Below are 27,290 nucleotides of genomic sequence, written 5' to 3' on the forward strand. Positions count from 1 at the left end.
AGAGACACTTGCAACAAAACACATATCATTTGACTAGACATTTCCAGCAGACAGAGAACTGAGAAAAATAAATAAACGAAAGGAGTGAAATTTCAACCATTTTGCCATATAAATATCAAGTCAAGTGCAATCATCAGTTAATCATAAATAATGTTTTTATTATTGTTTGATGTGCATTACACTTTTCATAACTATACATATTAAACTATTGACTTATTCTCATTATTTCAATTGGGGGTCTAAACTAAGATGAAAAGGCAGTGGCTAAATAGATCTCATGCCCACAATGAGACTGTTGGGGCCCAGAGGGGGCCCTTCAGTTCTAACCGTATTGAATTATCAAAATGTCCATCACAAGCTGGCATGGTGATGACCCCCTGAGACAGACAGAGTAGACAAAAATGGTACCATTATGATAATTTGCATTAGTGAGGACCAGAGTGGTGGAGGACACAAGTGAGGAGTGAGGACCTATTATATGAACATAGGTTGAAAATGGGCAAAGTTCTCCTTTAGGTGCCCAGCTCACCTGTATCCATTTATCCATTATCCATGCAGACCAGTCTTATGTTGCACCCAAGTGCACACAAAGCGCCCATTAGGTGTCGACACGCCCATGCTTCTGCTGCTCCACCACGCCTTGCGTGCGTGATGACATAATGCATGCGTCGATCCCGTGCCGGCTACCAGTGTTGCCATGTCCGTTTATTATAAGCGACTTTGGGCTTGTTTTTCTGTAAAGTTGCTTGTAAATATTGGTAGTTGGTAGTTGCGGGTTGCAGTTTCTTGGGCTTGTTTCTAAAGTGCAGTTGCTTATTTGGGCTTGTTTCCTATTGTAGTTTAAACCAGTGTTTCTCAAACCTTTTCATGTCAAGGACCCCCCAAAAAATGGTGTGTTCTAACTTCTACTGTGTTACGCTATATACGTAGTGTGACCTGCAGCGACTTGTGAAAATGTCATAGCTAAGCATAGCCATCCAAATCCAGATCTAGATGCTCACAACAGCTTGTAGATCGGCTATTTTCAAATAGCTAATAGGGTTAGAGAGTGCTGATGTGGCTTCTTTTGGGCTTGTTTTCAGAGACCTGGCTGCTTATTTCTCTCGCACAATCTGGCAACACTGCCGGGTACTACCAACACTACCGACACTACCAACTGCAGGATATAGTTTGTTTGTTCAGCGACCTGTCAGCAACCAACGTTTATACTAAAATTACACTTGAATATTTCCAGAGGGGTTAAAGAAATATCAAAATGGCCGGCCGGGTGAGTTTATTAGTTAACCAAATACGTTTTCTGATAAGCGTAACTGCACACACACACACACACACACACACACACACACACACACACACACACACACACACACACACAGTGGCCGATACAAAACGCAACGTTGACTGAACTACCATTCAGATTCCCTACGTACGTCATTCAAAAGTCATTTGGCAAAGCGAAGCCTCCGGAAGTCTGACTGAACTGAACCTGAACCAACTTCTGTTGTGGAATGTTCAGTGGTGGAAAAAGTATTCACATTGTTTACTTAAGTAAAAGTATCAATACTGCAATGGAGAAATACTCTGTTAAGAAAAGTCCGGAATACAAAAGTATAAGTACTCATTATGCAGAAGGTCCCATTTCATTTTCCTACTGTGTCCACAAAAGCAAAGTTTTATGTTCCCACCAAACAAATATTCATTAAATTAGAGCTTGACCAAACCTTGCCAGACATGTCAAGCAACATTAATATAATATAGCGCATAACATACTATTACATACTGTAGTAACCAGGTTACTTATTTGATATTAGTTCAAGAACTCTCCTAAACTTACCCCAACCAATGTAATTGAACTGATTGATATGTTTTTGTTAATAGAGAGCAAGTTGATGAAATTGCATGCTCCCCCCCCCCCACACACACACACACACACACACGCACACACGCACACGCACACGCACACACAAGCTCATGCAATTAATGCACACAAGACAAACTGGTGGGAGCATGCCATAAATGGAAGGGTTTAAGGATGGATGCACACACACAGTTACTTCTCCCTTCCCACTGTTAAGCTCTGGAGGCAAGCACAGTAATCTGTTAAAATTAGGAGAGCCAGTAGCCAGGTGATACTGCTGTGCGTGTGGATATGTACTGTATGTGTGCATGCCTGTCCGCAAGTAGGCTACTGTATGTGTTCTACAGCCTCCCTTTTCATTAAACACAAAGGAAGTTGTCCTCTTATTTTGGCACAGCTAGTTTAGGCTCTTAGTTTAAGCCCCTTTATTTGGAACCAGGCTAGTATGTGGCTGCTTGCAAAGGAGTTTGTTGATGGGGATCATGAGGATTCCCCAGAACCTGGCCAAATCAGTGTCAGTATGGTATGGGCTATTAGATCTTGTCTGAAGACTAGATATACAGTACTTCTGGTCTGCTCTAGCCTCTAGTCTAGACACTGTAGTTTCTCTGGAAAAGGATATCCTTGGAAACCTGAATGTAATAGGAATGGTTTCGTGAGCAGTCTGACGTTGCTGGGCCCTGGTGGTGAGACTACACCCTCAAAAGACCACTGTCCTTGAGAGACTGCTGAGCTCTATTGTGTTGCCTCAAAATTGCATAGAGTGATTGGGCAAGATTCCTATGTCTTTTTCACAACATCCCTTTCTTTGTCTATGAATCTTTGACAATTGATCTGTTACAGACAGACAATGCCTTTTATAGAGAGTGGAGGCAGAAGGGTATAGTCACTAATAATACTATAAGAGAACTCTTCATAAACAAAAAGTTGGCATCATTCAAAATTGTACCCTAAATTCTCACTACATAGCAGAACGCATTTCTTCAGATACTTACAGAAGTTATAACCAAGAAATTATATTTGTCAGAAGCAGAAGTAGGCTATTTACAAAAGGAGGGGACCAAGTATATAGGTATAGAACCCTGTGGGACTAATAAGAAGTACTTTATAGGGTTTAAGTGTTTAACCAACAAATTCTTGGACAGGCTGGGGCAGCCGTTCTCCGGTGCCTTGGACCAGGTTCAGCTCAATGCCAGTATCTTGGTCAAGGACCCTAGCAGGAGTACTGTATGTCCGTGACATGCACGTCTTTTTAGTGTGGGAGGAAACCTGTGTGAACATGGGGAGAACATGCAAACCACACACACAGGCCTCAGTCTGCCCCCCAGTGGGATTCAAACCCAGGACCTTGTTGCTGTGAGGCAGCAGTAACCCACTGAGCCACCTTGCAACCCATACATAGCTGCCGTTGATTGAGTCATGTGTTCTGTTCTCTCGCTGTCATTTCCAGACTATGCAAGCGGCGAAGTGCCCGACAGACGAGCTGTCGCTGACCAACTGTGCTGTCGTGAGTGAGAAGGAGCCACAGTTTGAACAGTGAGTGCCATTTAAAAAAATGTTTGTGTGTATTGTCAGATGTGCTTGTGTTTCATACCAGACCCCTTCAGTAGTTTGGTTGACTGCATGCATGGGTTTGTGAACGTATTAACTGGTGTTTTTAAATCTAATGTTCTATTTATTTATCTCTTGTACATTGGTTTTATGACTGTCTTTGTTGTTGAATGTTACTATTACAGTGATTTTATGTTATAATAGAATAACACATGTGTTATCAGTTACTTCACCTATGCTGCTATGATTTATTCTTGGACCGCAATGGAATTGTCTTCTGACTTTTTGCGCTATCCTGATCATTCTTTTTTTCCCTAAATTTAGAGAAGCCAATTATTTTTACACAATCTTTCTACCCAATTTAGTCATTATGCCAAATAATTCCTCCCCCACACACATTTCTGTGTTGTCACTGTTGTTGTATCCTACTGACTCACCTGCCAGTGAGGAGCCCCCACCGGAAGGATGTAGGACCTTTTGTCCTACTCCTCCCGCCCAACACTCCCTGCTGGCAGGTGCCGGCCCCAGCCCGTAAGAGTACGTGCAATGACCAGTATCGCCCTCCCCACCCGGCTTCCCTCCCCCGAACATAGACACCCGACAAAGCCGGATGCACCACGGTGGATTCAAACCCACAACCTGGTGGGCAGGGACTTTACCACTGCATACTATTGTACTATCTTGAATTTATCAAATAAATCTCATCAAATCAAATTCTGCGTTCAAACTCTCTCGTTTTCTCTCTAAACCACATCGATGCAGACATGTGACGGTGCGCAACGTGACCCACAAGTATGTGCTCACTGTGAAGACGCACGCCAGTGTCGTCCCAGGAACCATCGCCTTCAGCCTGCCACAGGTACCATATGATGTCATCTGTCACGCACTCCCAAATAACCATCTGTTTGTACCAATGTGTGATCTGGCAAACTGTTTCATGTCCTATACAGACATTTGACAATATTTGGGGGGGGTTAGAATTGTCATAAGTGGTAACATAACCTTTTGGTTCTATGCACACAGCAAATTCCTGTGTGTTAATTCAAGTTGGACCTATAAGGGTCAGTTTTTACACTCACAGACTCACAGAGTTAAATTGACACTCAGGATTTGGTTGCGTTTTTTTCTATCTGAGCAAGTATAAGCAGCCAAATGTTGGTGTGACACAGATTGTGCTAACAATAACAATATATAACAAGATAATACTGGATATAATTCTTTTTTAAGGGTAAAACCCTTTAGCAGCAATAGGGTTTAAGAAAAGACAAAGATAAAAACATTTTAGCAGCAATGGGGAGTGTGCTGAATATGAAGGGGGAATGGTTTAACAACCAGTTATATAGAATTGCCAACATGTCACTGTACTGAGCTGGTATGGTCGGAGTAATTCTTTCTGTGAGAGCCCCTCTGCATGCACCTTTCTCTCTCTGTTTGTCTCAATCTGTCTGTCATTGCTTTTTCCACTTTGGCCTTGCCTGTCTCTAGCCATTCCTCCTCCGTCTATAAACCGTGACAGTCTCAGCGCCACACAGGTACTACAGTAACCTCCTCCTAACGGTCTTATTCTACAACAGCTTGTACACTTGAAGGGTTCACAAGGTTAATTTGATCGGTTAGTTGTTGATTAGTTGAAATACCAGGCACGAATGGTGCCCCATTTATAAGTACTAAAAATAATAATAATTGCACTTGGTGATATGTTGATATAATATCAATATTGTGATTAGATATTGTCTGGGATTGGGAAATGGTTATTGAAATATTGTGATATAGCTTGAATGTTGTCTTTTCCTGGTCTTAACACCCGCATTACAGTAAAGTGGTACAATTTCCTGACTGTTCTAGCGGAGTGGAATGAGCAACGAATGGCCACCTGTTTGGACGTCATATCCAAATAACTAATGATCCTTTTACAAACATGTCTTGCATGTAAATGTCTTCTAAAAGCTGAATAGTTATATCCCAAATATCGTTACACTATTGATATTGACATATTTAGTAAGAAATATCATCATATTTTAATCTATCAATATCGCCCAACCGTAAAGTTTTCAACATGCCGTATAAGATATGTTGTGAAATAAGACCATGCTACAGAGGAACGTTACACTGCTGTGTTTGTGGAAAAACTCCCTAGTGCTTTATGTCAGTAATAAAATATAATAGCTGTGCTATTTGAGATATGCCAGTACCTTGTTGCTGGATAACATGGCAAAAAAAGAACTTTAGCATCCCTGTTGCCTGTGTCCGTTCATAGCTAGAACTCAATACAAAGAGAAACGGAACCCTGTTTGGTTGAATCAATTGTTTGTCGTTTTGCATTCCAGAGAAAATGGGCGGGCCTGTCCATTGGTCAGGAGGTTGAAGGTAAGAGACAGTGTCATCTGTGGAACTACGAATCTGTTGTCTCTCAACAAGGCACTGTTTTCAGTGATAGGGCAGGGCGATGCAACGGTTAATTGTGATCGAAAGATGCCAACAGATTCATTTGAATCATCCTGTGACATACAGATAGATGGATAGATATATACGATATTGACAATGCAAACATCTACTGCTCAGCCAAGGGCCAATGGAGATATTAGGTTTCTGGGCTACAGGCAGGGCTACCCTACAACACAGGGATGTGTAAAACCTAGATCATGTTTACATGGTCCAATCAATGTAAACCCCATATTTTTGTAAAAAAGGAATCCGGTCGAAACCACTATTCTGTTATTCAGTTAACTTGTCATACATACAGTACAGGCACTCTCACCTGTCTATATAATGTTAAGAAAGCATAGCATTTGTAAAAGGGGTAGAGAAAGACATTAAAGGGATACTTCACTCTCGGGCCGGGGACACATTTAAAAAAAATATTAAAAATAAATGAAAAAAGTTATGGAAAATTCATGGCCCCCTCACGCATTAGTAGGACACTCTAATGCGTGAGGGGGCCATGAATTTTCCATAACTTTTTTCATTTATTTTTAATATTTTTTTTAAATGTGTCCCCGGCCCTAAAGTGAAGTATCCCTTTAACAGCTATGATGCCTCATGTGTAGAAGGACTTGTCTCATTATTCATGGAATCCCTCTCCTTTCAGCATCCAGTAATGACTGTGATTTATTGTCAGGCTGTCAGCATCCCTAATGATCAGTGCTTACTAGCTCATCTCTTGAAAATAATAGGAAAAGAAATTGGCGGAAGTACCGCCCAAGGACATGACGCTGAGGCTTTACAAATCTGTTTACATTCTCCGAGAATGAAACGAGTGTTGTGATTGGTCGAAAAAGATTGTTTGCGGAGGAAATACGTACAACGGAAGTTCTGCCCCTATAGACACTCTCTGCATTAGGTCGTGAGCTATATTATGACTGTGACATACCCAGAAAAGGACAAAAAAAAGGGACAAAAGATGATTCTTGGACAATTATTTTGAAAGATTTGAGCATTTCAGTTCACTGAAGACCAAAGATTTCCATAGCACACTCAACAATCAGCCAAAACCACGTTTTTAACTTTCAGTTACATTCATTTTAATATTCATTTTTATACTATTTGATAACATCATGTTAATTCGTCCATATACATCATATGGTCAAGTTTTAAAGGCATTTTGCCCCAAGCCCCGTTCATTTTGAACCATGTCTTATATATTTATCTATTGCTAGATGTGATATCTCTCTCTCTGCAGTGCTGGCTACAGGTGCTGCTATCCTGCAGGTTATTAATGACACACTCATGTGGGGGGAGTTAGCCATTACTTAGACTAGAACTTCGGCCGCGCTGCGCGCGGCCTCAGCTCTATCGCCCGCGCCCACATAGCACCTGCGCCCACACAGCGATCTGTGCGCCCGCCCTGCACCCCTCCTCCTCCCCCAATGTGCAGTATTGAGAGCCCTGACGTCACAACATCTGCACTCTGGTTGATTGGAATACACCTAGGGCCCAGGTACAGCTGAGATGAGAGAGATGTGTATGTTAGACACAATATGACTCTGAGCAGGCATCACAGTGTTTAAATTGCATCTGGTGAAGAAGAGACTTTATTTTCCTATGTAGGTAGTATTGTGTAAATACTGTATGTACAGTACAGTACTGTACGTACTGTACTGTACTGTACTGTACGTACTGTACTGTACTGTACTTGTACTTGTACTTGTACTGTACTGTACCTGTACGTACTGTACTGTGCTGGTACTTGTACTTGCACTGTACTGTACTGTACGTACTGTACTGTACGTACTGTAATGTACCTGTACTGTACGTACTGTACTGTACTGTACCTGTACTGTACTGTACTGTACTGTACTGTACTGTACTGTACTGTACTGTACTGTACTGTACGTACTGTACTGTACTGTATCTGCACTGTACTGTACGTACGTACTGTACTGTACTGTACCTGCACTGTACTGTACTGTACGTACGTACTGTACTGTACCTGTACTGTACTGTACTGTACTGTACGTACTGTACTGTACCTGCACTGTACTGTACCTGTACTGTACGTACTGTACTCTACTGTACGTACTGTACTGTACATGCACTGTACTGTACGTACTGTACTGTACCTGTACTGTACCTGTACTGTACGTACTGTACTGTACCTGTACGTACTGTACTGTACTGTACTGTACCTGTACTGTACGTATTGTACTGTACTGTACATACTGTACTGTACCTGTACTGTACGTACTGTACGTACTGTACGTACTGTACTGTACATACTGTACTGTACTGTACCTGTACTGTACGTACTGTACTGTACATGCACTGTACGTACTGTACTGTACCTGTACTGTACTGTACCTGCACTGTACTGTACTGTACCTGTACGTACTGTACTGTACTGTACTGTACTGTACTGTACCTGCACTGTACTGTACTGTACCTGTACGTACTGTACTGTACTGTACCTGCACTGTACTGTACTGTACGTACTGTACTGTACCTGTACTGTACGTACTGTTCTGTACTGTACCTGCACTGTACTATACTGTACCTGTACTGTACTGTACGTACTGTACCTGTACTGTACCTGTACTGTACGTACTGTACGTATTGTACCTGTACTGTACTGTACCTGTACTGTACTGTACTGTACTGTACTGTACTGTACTGTACTGTACCTGCACTGTACTGTACTGTACTGTACTGTACCTGTACTGTACCTGTACTGTACTGTACTGTACTGTACCTGTACTGTACCTGTACTGTACCTGTACTGTACTGTACCTGTACTGTACCTGTACGTACTGCACTGTACTGTACCTGCACGTACTGCACTGTACTGTACGTACTGTACGTACTGTACTGTACGTACTGTACTGTACTGTACCTGTACTGTACCTGTACTGTACTGTAACTGTACTGTACTGTACTGTACCTGTACCTGTACTGTACTGTACCTGTACTGTACCTGTACTGTACTGTACTGTACGGTACTGTACTGTCCTGTACCTCTACCTGTACTGTACTGTACGTACTGTACTGGGCAGCGCTTGTTTCTGTGTGCTCTGCAGGGGAACGAAGGTGCTGAGGTTTTGTGGCAGATGATGATGATTGGCTGTTAAAAGAACCATCAGGAAGTAAATTGCAGCTGGCGAAGTGATTTTCATAAGTATTGGGGCATAATGCGTTTGTTATTGATTGTACATCCTGCAAGTACAGTAACGGTATGGGAAGCAGCTGTAAACACAGGCAGAATATTGAGGAATTTTGGGGGAAAATGTGGAGTTAGTTGGGCCATGTGTGTGCTCGGCCATAAGCTTCATACACTCGTGTACACTCCATGAGTGTGGCCGTCAATTATGGTAGCAGGATGTTGCGGGGTGGAGTGGACATGATTGATCCGGCACTGGAACAAATGGTGTAATTATGTCACTATTTGGTAACACCACACATCTTTCTTAAAGATTGACTGGGTGTCAGGGGATGAGAAAGCCTTTTCTTTGCCATTTCTTTGATATAACAACACAGCCCCTCAGCCCTTGAAGCCCAATGGCCACAATGACAGGCCCCATTATGTAATGTAAAGTGAGAAAGGGATAAACGTACATGCAACCCACTTGATAAGAAAATGTATGTCTTCATGGTAGCTTACATTTTCATTTTTCACAGAGCCTTTCTCATACCTGCTTTGAAGACTACCTGCTAATCCTAAGTGACAATGAAATAGGCTTCTTTTGTATAATTTCATCAAAGAGGTCCATTTTGTTCTTTTTAGCATACAGCGCCTGTCTTTGAGTATGCAGCTAAATGTGTACACAGTATGCCGGTTAATGGTCCAGTGTTTCAGTTGTAATTAGCACCGTTCTAAGCCTTCCATCATGTAAGTGGCAGAACATAAAACAATCCCAGACCACCACTGAGACGCTTATGGCTCATTTCCATAATAGACACTGAGTCGGAACGTTGGCTGTCTGAACACGGGGCACAGTGTATGAAGACAGGACAGACTTTCTTTTAGAGAAGCTATGTGTACCAAAATTCCACTCATCGCACTCTGCAGGCAGCTACTTGGTACTCTTCTGTCTCTGACATGACCCCAGCGCCAATTCCAGTTGTTTTTACATAACCCAATTAGAGACTTGTTTTAGTTAACAGTGTTTGAAGTCATTTCAACACCTGGAGTCACGCACTGTGGAAGTGAACAATCATTATACCAACAGGCCAAAGAGACATGAGTTTTTTTGGAAAGCGTTGCAAAATGTACTAATGACTTATGAACAAGCTGTGCGGTATGTTTCTAATAGCAGTAATCACACCAGAGACGCTATAATGATCCAAGTTGAGGAGGGCTGAGGTTGTCTTAACCAAATTCACCATCCATTGCCTCTTCCACTCTGCAGTGACCAATTACAATTTTGACAAGTCCAGACATTGTGTGGGCACCATGATGGTGGAGATTGACTTCCTGCAGAAGAAGAGTGTGGACAGCAACCCTTACGACTCCGACAAGATGGCCGCTGAATTCATACAGCACTTCAATAACCAGGCCTTCAGCACTGACCAGCAGGTACTGGGGACTACTGGGAAGTCTACCACTAAAACATCTCAATGGCTTGCAAAAAAACACTTTTGAGCTCACACGCCTCACATTCAGTACTGAGACTCAAGGATATGTATCTCAGTGATGTCAAAGATTCAGATCAAAGTTGTTCATATTAGAAATATAATTATCTAAGATTATGAAAATAACGTATGAATTCTGTCAGTGGAAGTATTTTCCACTTTAAAGAGAACTTGTAAGATTGTTCAAATTGATAACTTGTCTGAATATATCCAAAGCAAATGCATATTTTTTCTGTTTGTGGTACTATAATATGGTAAAGAAAAAAAGGCCTCATCCCAGATTTACCCAGTGTTTTAGGTATCATATCAAGTATTATGTGCATATGAGTATGACTCTTATAGCAGTTACAGGGATTCATGGAATCCTTGCTAATGCTTATCTCCAATTGTTGTTGTTTATACTTGTTCTGTTTGATTGTAGTTAGTGTTTAGCTTCTGTGATAAGCTGTTTGGCTTGCTGATAAAGGACATCGAGGCCTTGGACCCCAGCATCCTCAAGGAAGTGAATGCAAATACCTCCAGCAAGAAACAAAAGGTAGTCTCCCCTTGTTAACCCTATTTATAGTAGGGAAATAATTAGCTGTCCCCAAGGAAATGGGCTGAAAATACTTGAATGAAAATGAATGTCACTATACAATTTCCATTAAACACAAGCCATAATTTCCATGTTTTGTTATCTGATTTTCAGATTGCGACTGGTTTGTTGCTGGGCAACAGCCAGGTGGTTTTTGAGAAGGCAGAGAGCTCGTCGCTAAACCTGGTTGGTGAGTGTCAGAAACGAACCAAGCTTACACAGCACTTCAGGACTGGAAGATCACACATCAGGAGTTGAAAGGACTTAAGAGTTATTCTCATGCAGAAATATAAATTGGGTGCTTTGACCATGAGTGGTTGGCTCTGTTGATGAATGCTTCCATTTATGAGAAGTCATTCAACTCTGAGTTGTCTGGCTGGCACCTGCTTAATGAATGAAGGAAAATATGTTTTTATATACAGTTCAAGGAGAACAGCCCTGCTAACTGCAGCTTTGACAGTTCCTTCTGCTGACAGTATTTCCTAATAAAACCACAAGGGGGCAGCATGCAACTAAGTTTCACCTATCCACTTGTCTTCATGTACAGTAACCATGTACTAGTCTAGACATTCATGTTTTGTAACATGTTACATGTATTTGATTTGTATGGTGCAAGATTTTTCATCTCATAAAAGAGAAAAAAAGCAGGCCTGAAATGCAGAACAGAAAAATATATGCATGTATACGTTTTTCATTGTTAGTTTGACATTAACTCCAATTTGTTTTTAATTTGCTGTTTTTGTGTTTTTTCCAGGGAAAGCTAAGACCAGGGAATCTCGTCAGTCCATCATCAACCCAGACTGGAACTTCGAGCGGATGGGCATCGGAGGCCTCGACAAGGAATTCTCTGCTATCTTCCGCCGAGCTTTTGCCTCCAGAGTGTTCCCGCCGGATATCGTGGAACAGATGGGTGAGCTAGATTCTGTCTGTTTTAAAGCCTTTCCATGCTTTATACAGATAGTAGAGTGGAGAGAAACGGCAAGGAGAGACTAGTTAGAGGAGGTGACTGTTTGAAACAGGACCTGAGCCGGATTCAAACACACTTAATACAAGAAAAGTTGACAGAGCTTAAATGCAGCAATGTCGTGCTTCAAACCAGTACAGTTACACACACCTGGAAGCCAGTTGGTACAGCTGCAGGCTTCAGCTGCCGACCACTGGCCATTGGAGCTGATGGGATGTTAAGAGCCTTGCTCTTGGGCATTTTGGGGGTTGTTCCTGAGATTCAAACTGGCAGCTTTGCAGACCCAAGCCGCCCACAACAATAGAGACATTAAATAGCCCATGCTGGTGGACGTTATTAGCAGAATACATTTTCTTACTTCTGAAGATCCAAATAAAGCGTGTTTCCCCTTTTTCTTGGAAGCCTGTGTTTCAGCACACATGTGGGTTTGGACAGGACCAAGTTGACAAGTGAGCGTTTTAGGGGATTACTATCAGTCAATCAGATCTTTTTGAACCAGATGAAATAAACAGAAGTCGCTGGAGTGCTCATAAAGCGTTGAGATAGGGTCCTGTGTGTGTGTGTGTGTGTGTGTGTGTGTGTGTGTGTGTGTGTGTGTGTGTGTGGGTTCCAGTTGTACACTCTCCGTTAAATGAATACAGTTCACAGTTAAATTACACTGTTTACAATGTTAGATTGGGGTCCCAGAGATAAGAAATGGTATCAAATGTGGGTCCGTGTTATATTGTATGTCAAACTGGGGGTCCATGAAATGAAAATGTGTGAGAATCGGTGGCTTATGGCAATACAAACCAGGATACAACAGCATGCATGCAGAACGTTCTTGTGTAATGCTCGGTTGGTGTGCGTGTGCGTGCGTGGGTGTGTGTGTGGGTGTGACTGATGGGTGCTTTGCCCTTGTCTCCCCTGTACTCTTATAAGGTGTAGCAAGCACAAGGCCAAACCCCACAAATTTAGCAGAACTGAGGCCGATTCTACAAATGCTTTCTAAATCAGTAGTTCTCAAAATGTTTTGTGCCAGGGACCCCCTGCAAAGTTTTGTACAGAGATGACACACGGATGCTTTCACGGTTTTATTGGGTTTAAGTTGAATTTGAATTAAGTTCTTTTCTAGTTTGCTGTACGTTTCTCCCTGAGAAATAAACAAAGGCTCTTGGTTTTGTCCCACAAGTTGAAAACTCTTCAGAGGCAGTTTTATAGACATGTCTTTGTGTGCCCCCTCCAGGCTGTAAGCACGTGAAGGGGATCTTGTTGTATGGACCCCCGGGCTGTGGTAAAACCCTGATGGCACGCCAGATCGGCACGATGCTCAACGCCCGCGAGCCAAAGATCGTTAATGGGCCCGAGGTCCTCAACAAATACGTGGGAGAGTCCGAGGCCAACGTCAGAAAACTGTTTGCAGACGCAGAGGATGAGCAGAAGAGGGTGAGACCTGCCATGCAGATGTACACACAGACACACACAGATTGCTCCATGTCATGCACAGAAAATAGCAGATCTACAAGCTCGCAACGCGTCACAGCACAACACATTGTGAGCTTGTAGAGCTGCTATTTTCATGATGCAGGCATAAGCACTCTATGCATTTCACTGTAGTTAATGTAAGAGCTGGCAGTCAAAAGAGTAAATGTCTGTTTTTTTTAACTTTATTGTGATCTGGTCTATTGTATGTTCATGATCTACAGTGTATATACTATACATTTCTGGGTACATTTCTATCCAGCCATCTGTGTCTAATATGAATAATACGCATTTACACTTCTTCTCTATGCTGACATTTTTTCTTCTGCCACAATTACCCATTTTCCCACCCGTTTTCCACTCCTCTCTGCGTGCCGTAGCTGGGCGCCAACAGCGGCCTTCACATCATCATCTTCGACGAGATCGACGCCATCTGCAAGCAGCGTGGCAGCATGGCCGGCAGTACAGGGGTCCATGACACAGTGGTCAACCAGCTGCTCTCCAAGATAGATGGAGTGGAGCAGCTCAACAACATCCTGGTCATCGGTAATAATTATACATAATATATATTGTGTGTGTGTGTGTGTGTGTGTGTGTGTGTGTGTGTGTGTGTGTGTGTGTGTGTGTGTGTGTGTGTGTGTGTGTGTGTGTGTGTGTGTGTGTGTGTGTGTGTGTGTGAATAATATGGCCTATATGGGAGCTACCTGTGAGGTTGTTCTGAAACATTTGGGTCAGAGGTTCTTCCTTGGCCTACTGGGAAGGCGCGTGAAAGTTTCACACGCATTCCCAGTGGTCTAGCTGTAGAGAGACAAACGCAGACACAGGGGTGAAAACATAATCTCCGGCCATTCCGGCCTGGTGGACAGACATTTTCAGTGTTATCTGAATTTAGGGAAAGCAGCTATCATGCCTGAATATTTAGCTGAACTGTTTTTCTACTCGCCTCTCTCCATCCCTCTATCATTCTCCTTGTGTCCATCAGGAATGACCAACAGACCTGACCTGATAGACGATGCGCTACTGAGACCTGGTCGATTGGAGGTGAAGATGGAGATAGGCAAGTATGCCCATTGCCCACAGTGTTACATTTATATAATGTGTATATAATATTTAGACCAATGTCTGTTCAGAGGATGTTTTCAAATGCCAAATGTGGCTCTTCAAGGCACAGTGAAAGGATCCCTGTATACATTGTTATATCACTGTTTTTGCATACAGTTCGAAGTAGCCAACTCCCTCTTCCTCTTCCTCATCCTCCCTAGGCCTGCCAGATGAGAAGGGACGCGTCCAGATCCTCAACATCCACACAACCAAGATGCGCACGCACAACCTGCTGGCGGGCGACGTGAACATCGAGGAGCTGGCCACGGAGACCAAGAACTACAGCGGTGCTGAGCTGGAGGGCCTGGTCAGGGCTGCCCAGTCCACGGCCATGAACAGACACATCAAGGTCATTGATTGATGTATTAACAGTTTGCACAAAAGCACAGTTAGGGTTACCACCTGTCCCGTGAAATACGGAATCGTCCCGTTAATTGGGAACTAAAAGACGCGTGCGTCCCTTATTGAACTGATGCGGGACGCACTTTGTTCCGTATTTTAAGGTCGGGAATCAATATGAATGAATGACAATATGATTTATTTGAGACATTGCACTAATTCTGCTTTCCTCCTCCCACTCCTGTCCCCCTCTCGTTGCTGTGTGACTGTCAGTGAGCCGTGCTAGTCTGCTAATCTGGTGTCTTGAGAATGCGCTCAGCAGCTCATTGGCTCATTTACTCATGACACGACCAATGAGAGTTAGCGCTTTCAGTGTTGCTAAGATACGATCCCATCCCCGCCACACCCTGCCTCCATTCAAACCACAACAAACCTGCAAGCATGACAATGAGACAGTAGTACTACCGTCTCAGAACATAAGTTGACGTCTAAAGAAAAAACTAAAGACTGAGACGTCAGAAGTATAGAACTGATTGGGGGAAAAGATAAGGGTGGCTGGAAAGTGTGACAGAAGATTATGTAGCCTACAAGGCGATAGCGATTAATAGCCACGGTATAATCCATGATGTAAACAACATACAGTAAAGTGAGAAGCAAGCAGCATATAGAAGCCAGGGAGCACTGACACAGTTCCTTGTCTGCCAAGCGACCCCAGAGGCTAACACGTGTGTGAAATCGTGTCAATTAAATCAAAGCGGTGGGCGAGTGGGCACCTGAGAAGCCTGTAGGACTATGCTTTAGAAAATGGTCTGAAGTAAGGTAAAGTATACATGATTTGAACTTGCTTGAACATTTGACATTTAAGGCATAATTTCAACTATTACTATAAAACTTGTCGATGTAATTATGGCATAAACAATAAGTTGAAGGGTAAATTTAGCAGCTGTTGAAATCATGCATAGTTGAGGACTTTACATTACATTATTTCATACAATTTTCCAAAGCATTATTTTATTTACTTTTTCCAATTTCAAACTGCAAAACATAGGCCTACACTGCTACACAATATATGTGTGGTGTATGGCTGAAGCATTGCATTTCCTTGTATGGATGTATTATGGTATTAATAATAGGACTTGTATGGTACATTAATAGCCCTAGAATGTCTGTGATCTTACATACATTTCAAGTATTCCAAATACACAGTCATAGATCTCTCTCGGTCCCCCACTGTGTAGTGCCCATCTGCGCGGCCATAAAAGTGCTCTAAACTCCGTCTGTACTCACCCAATAATTAATTCCTAAGACGTGGAGTCATATTTTGTCCTCTAGTTTCATATCCATGTGAAAGTTCTGCCAGAAAACGTGTGTTTAGTCAAATATCTCCACTTATTCACGAGCTGCACACGGACGAGTTCTGTGCGACGCGAGGGGCCAGGAATGATTGCAGCACTGAATATACGTAACTTCCATAAGGACGCACAAATGTTTGGGACACACAATTGGCAGGTGATGATTCATTACCCCGCACCAATCACAAGCACCTGTCAATTGTGTGTCCCAAACATTTGTGCGTCCTTATGGAAGTTACGTATATTCAGTGCTGCAATCATTCCTGGCCCCTCGCGTCGCACAGAACTCGTCCGTGTGCAGCTCGTGAAAAAGTGGAGATATTTGACTAAACACACGTTTTCTGGCAGAACTTTCACATGGATATGAAACTAGAGGACAAAATATGACTCCACGTCTTAGGAATTAATTATTGGGTGAGTACAGACGGAGTTTAGAGCACTTTTATGGCCGCGCAGATGGGCACTACACAGTGGGGGACCGAGAGAGATCTATGACTGTGTATTTGGAATACTTGAAATGTATGTAAGATCACAGACATTCTAGGGCTAGGTACATTAAGTGTAATGTAGGTGTAAGACCTGTTGTGTTTGTATTATTGTGTTATAGTTTTAACTGTCAAAATGCATAGACTTCTATGTATTTTAGGGGTTTGGGGGTCTGGCTCCCCAATATACATATATATTTTTTATAGATTTCATAGATTTTTTTTAAATTATCGTTTTATTTTAATTTCTGGTGATAGGCTTGGACTTTTTACAAGGGCTAGTTGAAGGGGAGGGTTAAATGAATGGTTCACATTGATCCACCAGCCATGAGTCGAGAAAAACTTGATTATGCGATCGCATAATTCATTGCATAATCAGCCACATGGCGCAGATTATGTGGGGGTCCAATCCCCCCCCCCCCCAAAAAAGTGCACATATTCACAACCCCAGCATTTTTCCGCATAGAGTTGAAAAAATAATTGCAAGTTAACTTGACCCGAAGTGGTGACGTAATTCATATGCGACTCGCGACGTCATCGGCCCGCGCATTGACAGAAGGTAAACAACAACAACACCGTAGCGTGAAGAACGTGTGGATCTACGAGAGAGAACACTTAAGATGAACAAATCTAATCCATCTCATTTACCGACGAACATTTCTGCTCGAGACCGGGCAAACCAGTACCCAGATGTCTTGCACGAAAGCGGGGGGAAACTGTTCTGCTCCCCGTGCAACAGTGTGTTGGAGCACAAGAGAAAATCGACGGTGACGACCCACTTTGCTAGCGCGAAACATTCGAAAATGCTTTCTGCCGCTGCTGACAAGAAACAAGTCAAGCAACTCACGTCCACCGAGGCGTCAACCTCCAAAACCGTTACGACTCTTACGAGGGCTGCAAGAAACGAGGTGAGTAGCCTACAAGATTAAAGCTGGTCAGATAACGAACGAGTTAATGAAAACAGAATGCTGTGTGCGCGCGCGTGTGTGTGAGAGAGTGAGTGTGTGATTAAAATAGCCCAATTGATTTTACAATAAATAAACATTGAATGTGTTTAATTGAATGGGAAAGGGTTTTAACGTTAGTGACAGGTTTAGCCATGGTTCACATGACGCTCGTCTTGTGACAGATGAGCGTCATGTGAACCATGGCTAGTGGTGTGTGTGTGTGTGTGTGTGTGTGTGTGTGTGTGTGTGTGTGTGTGTGTGTGTGTGTGTTGTGTGCTTTTACAATACATGTCATAATATTGAATTTTGTTTAACTGAATGGGACAAAGATATTTAACATTTAGCTGTGTCAGAGAGAGATAGAGAAAATAAATAAAACAGCCCAATAGTAAAAAACATTTTTTTTTCTTGTTAGATTTGTGAGACCTGGGTCGCCACCTGCATTGCTGTCAACATTCCACTCTCTAAGAGCGACCATCCTGCAATGAGGAAATTCCTGAATGAAAGAGTAATCAATGGTGGAGCCATTCCAGGATTTCACCAGCTTCAAGCGAAATACTTGGGAGCAGGAGTACAGTACATGAGTTACTTAATGACTTAAGTTTTGCATACTGTCAGCTTTCATGCTGATCACATTTTCTTATATCATTGCTGTCGGGTGGAAACTTTGTATGTCCAAAACCGTACCTTTTATATTATTGTAAAAACATTTTAAAATAGTGAAAAACGCAATGCGACATGCTTGCAGATCGTGTATTTTCACTGCTTTTGTGCGACACTCTTGTATGATCAAGTAGAGCCTTAATTTACCAAAAATACATGAAAAGCTTAAACATGTATTTACAAGGTTTCTGCCCAACAGCAATTATGTAAAAAGTAGGTTTGCCTCATTATATTTTGATGTTGATGTTCAACAGTTACTCAGTTTCAACTGTGTCTTTGAAAATATTATTGTAGCATAACAGATGGACTGTTCTACCTCACTTTTATAAAGCAGGAAGCAATTTTATTTTAGTCAATTTTGTGACTTTTGTGAGGAATGTTTAAGCCATGCTTAAGTTGAGAAAATAAAAAAATGACTAAAACATTACCAGCACTTTCTGTGATGTAGCTTGCTTCTTGTATGCTTGTTTATCATAGGAAGTCAATGGTTCTTTTTCATTCAGTAGTAGCCTAGTTAGAACAGGGTGTGGGAGAAGAATCATCTTTTTTCCAGTTCCTGCATATTTTGTAACTTGACACATATTTTGTAACTTTCCGCATATTTCGCAACTTCCCGCAATTTCTAAGCATAAAATAACATAAAAACCCGCCCATTTCATTGCAAAATCAAGGATTTTAGGCCGCAAAACCAAGGATTTTGGCCCACATAATCAAGGAATTTTCTGGAGGGTCTAAAAAAGTGTTAATTGAAGTAATGTTTAACACTTCAGTTATCACTGAGAGTTTTGTTGTGTATGCTTCTGTTGCTGGGGGGGGGGGGGGCAGGTTGAAACCACCCCACCTATACAACTTCCACCCCACCAGGGCCAACGTTCTACAGTATATACTGTATGTGTAGGCTGGATAAAGGCTTGTTATTGTGGAGCTGTGTGTGTGTGTGTGTGTGTGTGTGTGTGTGTGTCAGTTTAGCAGGTTAAAATCCACACCAAGTGTTTGCACTCTCCCTCCTCTGGTACTCTCTGCCACACATAGATTCTGAAGGAGACCACAGAATGTATGAGTAGTTCACAGAGCTCCCAAAATAATCATATAGTGAGAAAACAATATTGCACATTAAGCTAATCATCTGGGGACCCCCAAAAGTTTGGGAACCACTGATCTTATATAACTTGTATAAGTAACTCATTTGCATTCTAAACGTGTGTGCATGTGTGTGTCATGTAGGCAAGTACCACAGTGGAGGTGGACATGGAAAAGGCAGAGAAGCTGCAAGTAGACAGAAATGACTTCCTGGCTTCACTGAACAACGACATCAAACCTGTAAGTTCTACAGCTCTCTCCCTTTCTTGTCTTCCAAACTAGGGATTAAAGAAATAATTAAAAAAATTCAATTCCATTTGGGCCTTTATCTAATGTCATATAATGGTATGTACTGTGACTTATGTGGTACCGGGCATTCGGTATGAACCAGGAGGACTATGCCAGTTACAGCATGTTATAATTGTATGTAATGGTGTGTGTGTAATGTGGCTCCAGGCATTCGGTACGAACCAGGAGGATTATGCCAGTTACATCATGAACGGAATCATCCGATGGGGAGACCCAGTGTCTGCAGTGCTGGACGACGGAGTGCTGCTGGTGCAGCAGACCAAGAACAGCGACCGCACACCACTTGTCTCTGTACTGCTGGAGGGTAGGGAATACAAACACACAGGCACACCAACCAAGCATAACACAAGAACCTTATACATGCATGCTGTTGTATCCTGTTTTGTATTGCCATAAACCACTGATTCTCAAACATTTTAATTTCATGGTTCCACACTTTGATATACAATATGCCACGGACCCACATTTGATACCATTCGTTATCTCTGGCACCCCAATCTACACTGTAAACTCTTCTTAACATTGTAAACAGTGTAATTCAACTGTGTAGTGTATTAACTTAACCTTTATAATAACAAGACAGGTTCTAATAAAGGCTTGGCTTCATGTAGATATCAGACTTCATGTGGCCAGTCTATGATGTCAGTCATCTATGTGACATACGGGTATCTATGGCATATGACTACATGTTTGGGCATGGTTTCAGTCCGATCTGACTGTCATTAACTTCCACTATGAAATTAAAGATCTATATTTAAAACATAAAACGTGTGAAAGAAATGCATGGAGGTACTTCCATGGCCTACTGGAAATGCACACAACGAATTTGGCGCTCATCGGTCCAGCAGTTTGCGAGCCCCCTACAGACCGACAGACAGACAGACTGACTGACAAACACAGATGGCTAGCCTCCTTCAGAGCCATGCCGTAAAAAATAGCTTTCAGCGATTACAGACATCAATTTGACTGTTACATGTGTCCCTTCTGTTACTAGGTCCTCCTAACAGTGGGAAAACAGCCCTGGCCGCCAAGATCGCTGAAGACTCACAGTTCCCTTTCATCAAGATCTGCTCTCCAGACAAGATGATAGGACACTCAGAGATCGCCAAATGTCAGGCCATCAAAAAGGTGATGCCCTGGCACCTGATGGTTCAGTGGTTGAAACCTGCACCTCCAATCCTCACACTTACTTCCCCACATAGTAAAATCCTCTGTGTTCATTTAACTGAGAGTGTAGAGCCTTACGCTGTGGGACTCAAATGAACACTGAGGACTTTACTGTGCAGGATTGAATCCTGCTAGCTTCCTGTACCTCCCTTCCACTGTCTTCTTCAGCCTCTAAACTCTCTCAATGAAGAGAAAATAAAAGTGGAGTAGACCAGCTTATATCACTGCCCATTCTACATAATGTGTTGAATGTCAGTAAAAGTATGTCAGTTTATTCTTTCATTGCCTTAAAGAACAAGTTTGATGTTTCACAGGAAGTATGGAAGAATCTGCTCATTTGCAATTGTTATTTCACATATTGTGAAATAACACAATCACCTAATTTATTTTAGGGACAACAATGTCTTCAGCTATGAAAGTTGCTCAGCCTGTCTACTTACATCCTATTGAACACACACACACAAAATGTAAAAGTTTGGTCAAGAAAATGAAGTCTAAGAAAGCTATGTATGAGTGGGTTAATTTGCAGGGTAGCCTGTTTGAAGGTCAAATTCCTAGAATGCTATTTAAAAGACTCCTTACATCACTTAAATCACAATGGTTTTAGATCATGCAGACAAGTGCCTACCACACATGCACAATCCCCAATGTTTTTCTCTGTCCCTGACCTTTGTTGTGACAGATATTTGAAGATGCCTACAAGTCCCAGCTGAGCTGTGTTGTGGTGGATGACATTGAGCGCTTGTTGGGTAAGGTTCTAGTTTTCATTCAGTTAAACGCACTTCTAGCACACCTCTTGGCGTCAGCGTGTATGTTTTACAGAAACTGAATGAATGCTCAAAGCCCTGGTATTTTTCATTCAGATGGAGATCATCCTTGTCTGTGGTCTATCTGTGGATCCCTGTTTAATATCGAAGTTGTTCAGAAATCCCAATTTAGCATTAGAAAAGAAGTATTGAATTGATCTGGCTGTTAAAGATCATTGTTCAGCCAATGTGTCAAATCTAAAGCCATATCCTTTAGCAGGGTCTCTCATTGCAAGTCAATCTGGAAAGGGGGTCAATACAAATTCCCCAAATGTTCAATATCTTTGTATTGTACTTTCAGACTATGTGCCGATCGGCCCTCGTTTCTCCAACCTGGTCCTGCAAGCCCTGCTGGTTCTGCTGAAGAAACCTCCTCCAAAGGTAAATCCAGCAGATGATCATTTATATCTCCTTCATGTCTGCTGTACTCACTGTAATGTTGCTGTTCCAGCGGAGGCAGAAAGAGGGCAGCAGACCTCCCTGATCTCCACAGCACAGCCTATTCACACTCACAGGAGCTGTAAAGGCCTGTGTATGTGAGTGCATTAGCGAGTGTTTTAGGTCCATTGCGTTGTTCTCCGACTTGAATGGTGGTGGTGGAGAGACCCATTTCTCGTGTGTGTGTGTGTGTGTGTGTGTGTGTGTGTGTGTGTGTGTGTGTGTGTGTGTGTGTGTGTGTGTGTGTGTGTGTGTGTGTGTGTGTGTGTGTGTGTGTGTGTGTGTGTGTGTGTGTGTGTGCATAAGAGCCTATTTTTAACCCTGTTCTGTTATTAACTCATTCACTGCCAGAACATTTTTATTTTTGCGTTTGACAAACTGCCAGAGATTTTTCATAGAAAAAAAAAGTACTCAGGAGCCAAGATACAAAATGTTTAAGTTTTAAGTTAACAAGGAAGTGGATTGGAGTCTAGATCTTCAACAAATCATATCTCCTTGGTCTTTAGGTTAAAAATTAAATAAATAAATAAGAAAGAAAAAAAAAAGATTTTTTAAAAGTCGTTTTAGTCGTTCTTGGCAGTGGAGGCTTAAAGGACAAAAGTCGTTTTAGTCGTTCTAGGCAGTGAATGAGTTAACAGGGTTTTGTGAATGAGAGTATAGCCCAGTAATATGGCTCTACTGTATGTCCATTAGAAAAGGCGTGGGGCCTCTTTTGAGTTGGGGGGGGGGGGGGTTGAATGCCTGGCTACAATGCCCCTCTGATGTTCTAAAGCGGTGGCGTGCCCACGAGGCAGCCGGACACGATAATCCCCCTTCACTCCTCTCCACCCCTTGCCTGCCTCTTCTCTTCTCTTCTCTTCTCTTCTCTTCTCTTGTAAACTGGAACCATGTTGAATGGCACGTGGTTCCTTCCTCATCGACCAGTCCTAGGTAAAAAAACAACAACCTTGATTCATACAATGTTTCCTTCAGGGTCGTAAGCTGCTTATCATTGGCACCACCAGTCGTAAAGACGTCTTGCAGGAGATGGAGATGCTGGATGCCTTCAGCACCACCATCCACATTCCCAACATCTCCAGAGGAGAGCAGCTGGTAGAAGCCTTGGAGGTGACCCCCACACACCCCACACACACACACACACACACACACACACACACACACACACACACACACACACACACACACACACACACACACACACACACACACACACACACACACACACAGAGAGTACATGCATTACAGGTGTACAGTACACATCCAAACTTGAGTACACTAATCACACTAGCCATGAACACACTCACCTTTCTTACTTACTAAAGAACGTCCTCTCTCTCTCTCTTTCTTTCTCTCTCTCTCCCTCTTTCTCATAGATTATGCAGCCACACAGCATGCATAAACCAGGGATTATTTGGCTTCCGCTAACAGTGTTCACTTTGCTAACATGTTCCTGTCTCTGTTTGTCTCTGCTCCCTACAGCTGCTGGGCAGCTTCCAAGAGAAGGAGAGGGCATGCATTGCCACGGCTGTCAAGGGCCAGAGGCTGTCGATTGGCATTAAGAAGCTTCTCATGGTCATTGAAATGGCTGTACAGGTAAGAGAGCGAGTGAGGTCTGACAGCCAGCATGCCTGCCCGGTCCAGAATTCTCGTTAGGCATCAGATTCTATCTCGGTCAGAACAACCTGTCATCAATTAGCTGGCATGAGAACAGTGTGGTTTTGGCCATGATTTGTGGAGTGTCTGGGTCCAATAAATAAATAATGCTCACAAACCATTCTCGCCATGGTCATAGTCCAATACATTCGTAGCTCACAAACAATTCTCGCCATTGTCAGGGTCAATACATTCATAGCTTGCAAAACGTCACTATGCAATTCCGTAGTTCGTGCCCCCCCCCCCTCCAAACTGTAAAGTGCAGGGAAACTGTTTGTGAGGCTTCCCATGGACCACACTACAGTCCATATCTCTATATACTGTATACACAGGTATTTATCACCTCAAGCCTTCTCCAGGGATGATAACTACAGTATGATGCAGTTATCATGTCTTAACTCCAGCAGTTACATAAGTTACTTCATACAGTAGTTTGCAATAACTTGTACTTCCTCATCTCCTCCTCCTTAAAGCCCCCTCTCCCCCTCCCCTTCAGACTGAAGTATGAATTCCAGGAACCTGCAATGCCGCCACGTCAAATTACTGAGATATTTCTACTTCTCTGTTATTCTGTCCTTTGGACATCCATTTTTCCATTGTTAAAAAAAACTGCTGTATCTTTTTGTCTTTCAGATGGATGCTGAATATAGAGTTAGCAAGTTCCTGACCTTATTGAGAGATGAAGGAGCGTAAGTACCCTACCTTCCTTCCTTCCTATATGGTCATCGATGGAGCTCGTACCTCCACGCATCATTGTATCCACTTACCTTCAAGTCCTTAGCTTTCATTGTGGAACAGTGCGGAAAACAAGAATTACACATGATATTTATGTAAATGTATCATACACTCAGCCATTATTTGCAGCAGGAGTTATACGACAGCTGACCAGCACAACTAAAGTGCCACCTGACTCAACTGGCACCGCAAGCGACCTCATTGCTCAAAAGGAACATGACAGGCGCTCAGGTGGTGCAGTGGTAATGCAGCTGCCCACCACCACGGAGGTCGTGAGTTCAAATCCACCGTGGCGCATCTGGCTTTGTTGAGCGTCTACAACACCAACGCAATTGGCCTGTGTTGGGGGGGAGGGAAGCCGGGCGGAGATGGTGATAATTGGCACTGCACGTAATCCTACGGGCTGGGGCGGCACCTGTCAGCAGGGAGTGTTGTTATAGCAACGTATAGGTTACGACAGGTCTAAATGGGTTAATGGATGGTGTCGGGGCATTTCCCATGTTTGTTCTGAATTTGGGTTGTACCAGATCATGGTCGCTCCCTCTAGTGTTGTGGCTGTGGGTGTCGCTCACTTTGGAGAAGTAGTTCAACAGGTATGAGGGTATTGAGGGCACTGTTTCTTTGACTACCTTAAATTACCTAATGTTTTAAATGACATTAATGTTAACCTATCAACTTCAAGTGTCTTTTTTCGTGATTGAATATGGGTGTGTAATAAACAAATTGCCATTCATTGCTGCCTTCATTCTCCGGTGTCGGATACAGCTCCATCTGCCCTCGCCTAAGCTAACGGCTTGGGTTCATATGCCTGCCCTCGTGTTGGATAAGCTCAAGCAATGGCGAATGCCTGGGTGATAATCTATATGTATACAGAACAGTATATCATTGGTGTCGGGCAGAAACCATGTCCAAACCCTTACATTTTCAGGAAATGGACAAAAAAATTCCAATGTAATCACAAGCTCTTAATACATTTCATTGGTTAAATATTTATAAAACTCGAGGACAGACTTAACCCCTTTAACGAAAAAACATCACATGGATGCACCTGGGACGTATCATCAGTGTTGTAGCCTGGGGTCATAGGATGTTTCGGGTCTCGCAACATACACCCTCGCCCAGGTGACCCAGCCAGGGTTGATCAAGCCCCGACTTACGTCCCAGATAGCTACCCACGGTCAGTCCTAAATAGGGAAAGACAGGGCCACTCAATACGCTGCCAGGAATGGGGGAGAGCGGAGGCTCTGGCACGTGGAGGGGCTAGGCTCTGTGGATGGCCTCCTGGCCGGGCTCCTCCTCCGTCTCACCAGGTCCAGGACCTGAGCATTGCACCAGACTCCCCCGCTCCAAACATTTCATTCTGGTGTGATGGTGTCTTGGCCCGTGGTGGTACTGCAGGCTCCCTTTGCGTCTTGCTTGAATGGTCCTCCTAAAGGCCTCACCGTGGATTTGTTGGGCTTCTTCCTCACGGAAGACACAGACTGGGGCGCCAACCCAAACTGCTCCCGGATGCCGTCTACATTCCGGCTGTCACCCGTCTCTCCGGTGGTCACCAATCTATTCCTGGTTGTCACGTAGTCTATAAATTCCTATGAGCCACTATAAATAGAATAACTATAACGAAAAAACATCACATGGATGCACCTGGGACGTATCATCAGTGTTGTGTGAAATGTTTTTCCAAAAAAAATCCAAAATGTCAAAAAAAAGTATTGCATTTACAGCATATATGTTTTTGTCATTCTTTCCTCCAGGCTGCGTTCTGATGCGGATATTATGATTGTGAGGATCTAGGCCCGCGATGGAGCCGCAGAGTAAAGAGAGGCAGCTTATCATGGTAAGAACTGCTGTAGTCTTCTTCCTTTCACTATCTTTCATACGAGTTGATTTTCTGCAGTCACATAAAAATAAGTCACGAGGACGGACTGCCTGCTGTCTCTTGAAAGCCGGGAAACTTCCAAGACACCTTACAGAGAAAACGGTCTCGCTCGGTCAAGCCAGAGAGAGCAGCGGTGTAGAACTAGCGCGTGGCATTGACGGTAGAAATAGGTCAGCGAGACAGGTGCTCTTTGGCTGCTGTGCATCTCCTTTGAATTCCCGTCTCTCCTCACTTTGACTTTTCTTCTCACCTCAGTTGCCAAGGTTGCATCAGCATGCGAGCGGCTGGCAAGAGAGGAGAGAGAGAGATTCTATCTCCCTCATGTACCCTGCCCATCCCAGAGTCAGCTTCCTCTGCTGCACGTGTCTGTGACCAGCTATACAACCTCCACCTCCCACGGCTCCTTGAAGTTCTCCAACACTATATGGACAGAGGTGCACACTAAAATCCAGAGTGTGAATTTAACACTGAGAGTGTAAAAGTGGACTTGCGCCGTTTATGGTGTCAGTGTATATAGTACATTTTATTTTTTGCAGCCAACCATTTGTAATCTACATGTTCTGAGAACTGCATGTTTTTTTATGTATAAAAGCAGAATTGAGTCAAGTACAACATGCACACATGCTGTTATTTGGATAATATTGATAACGTGTGCACAGCCTCTCAATTTCATTCCAAGACTGGCGCTTAAATCTACTCGCGGTTGGTCTTATTACCTTGTTGTGCTGTGCTTTAATTGCTAAATTAATGTTACGATAAGAATGCAAATTGTAGATAGTTTAATAAGTGATCACATTACTGATCAACTCTCCGCTATACATTTGTTTGTTGAAACTATTTCTGTACAATTTTTGTTTGCTTCTGGA

At 42.9% G+C, this 27,290-nt stretch overlaps 1 protein-coding gene across 1 annotated transcript; it reads left to right on the top strand.

Moving 5' to 3' along the window:
- The first annotated feature begins 1,135 nt into the window (after window positions 1-1,135).
- LOC308104684 (vesicle-fusing ATPase-like) lies at window positions 1,136-27,290 on the top strand. Its single transcript, XM_080455175.1, has 22 exons — window positions 1,136-1,267; window positions 3,309-3,394; window positions 4,172-4,268; window positions 5,737-5,776; window positions 10,249-10,415; window positions 10,893-11,006; window positions 11,160-11,235; window positions 11,800-11,955; window positions 13,235-13,434; window positions 13,851-14,016; window positions 14,453-14,527; window positions 14,733-14,920; window positions 19,582-19,677; window positions 19,894-20,050; window positions 20,741-20,874; window positions 21,596-21,662; window positions 22,021-22,100; window positions 23,130-23,264; window positions 23,637-23,750; window positions 24,444-24,499; window positions 26,300-26,382; window positions 26,680-27,290. Exons 1-21 carry the CDS (start codon window positions 1,256-1,258, stop codon window positions 26,337-26,339), a joined length of 2,256 nt encoding a protein of 751 aa, XP_080311301.1. The 5' UTR covers window positions 1,136-1,255; the 3' UTR covers window positions 26,340-26,382; window positions 26,680-27,290.

Source organism: Gymnoscopelus braueri (genome assembly GCF_963280865.1).
Source record: "Gymnoscopelus braueri genome assembly, chromosome: 17".
In the NCBI taxonomy this organism is placed as follows: Eukaryota; Metazoa; Chordata; class Actinopteri; order Myctophiformes; family Myctophidae; genus Gymnoscopelus; species Gymnoscopelus braueri.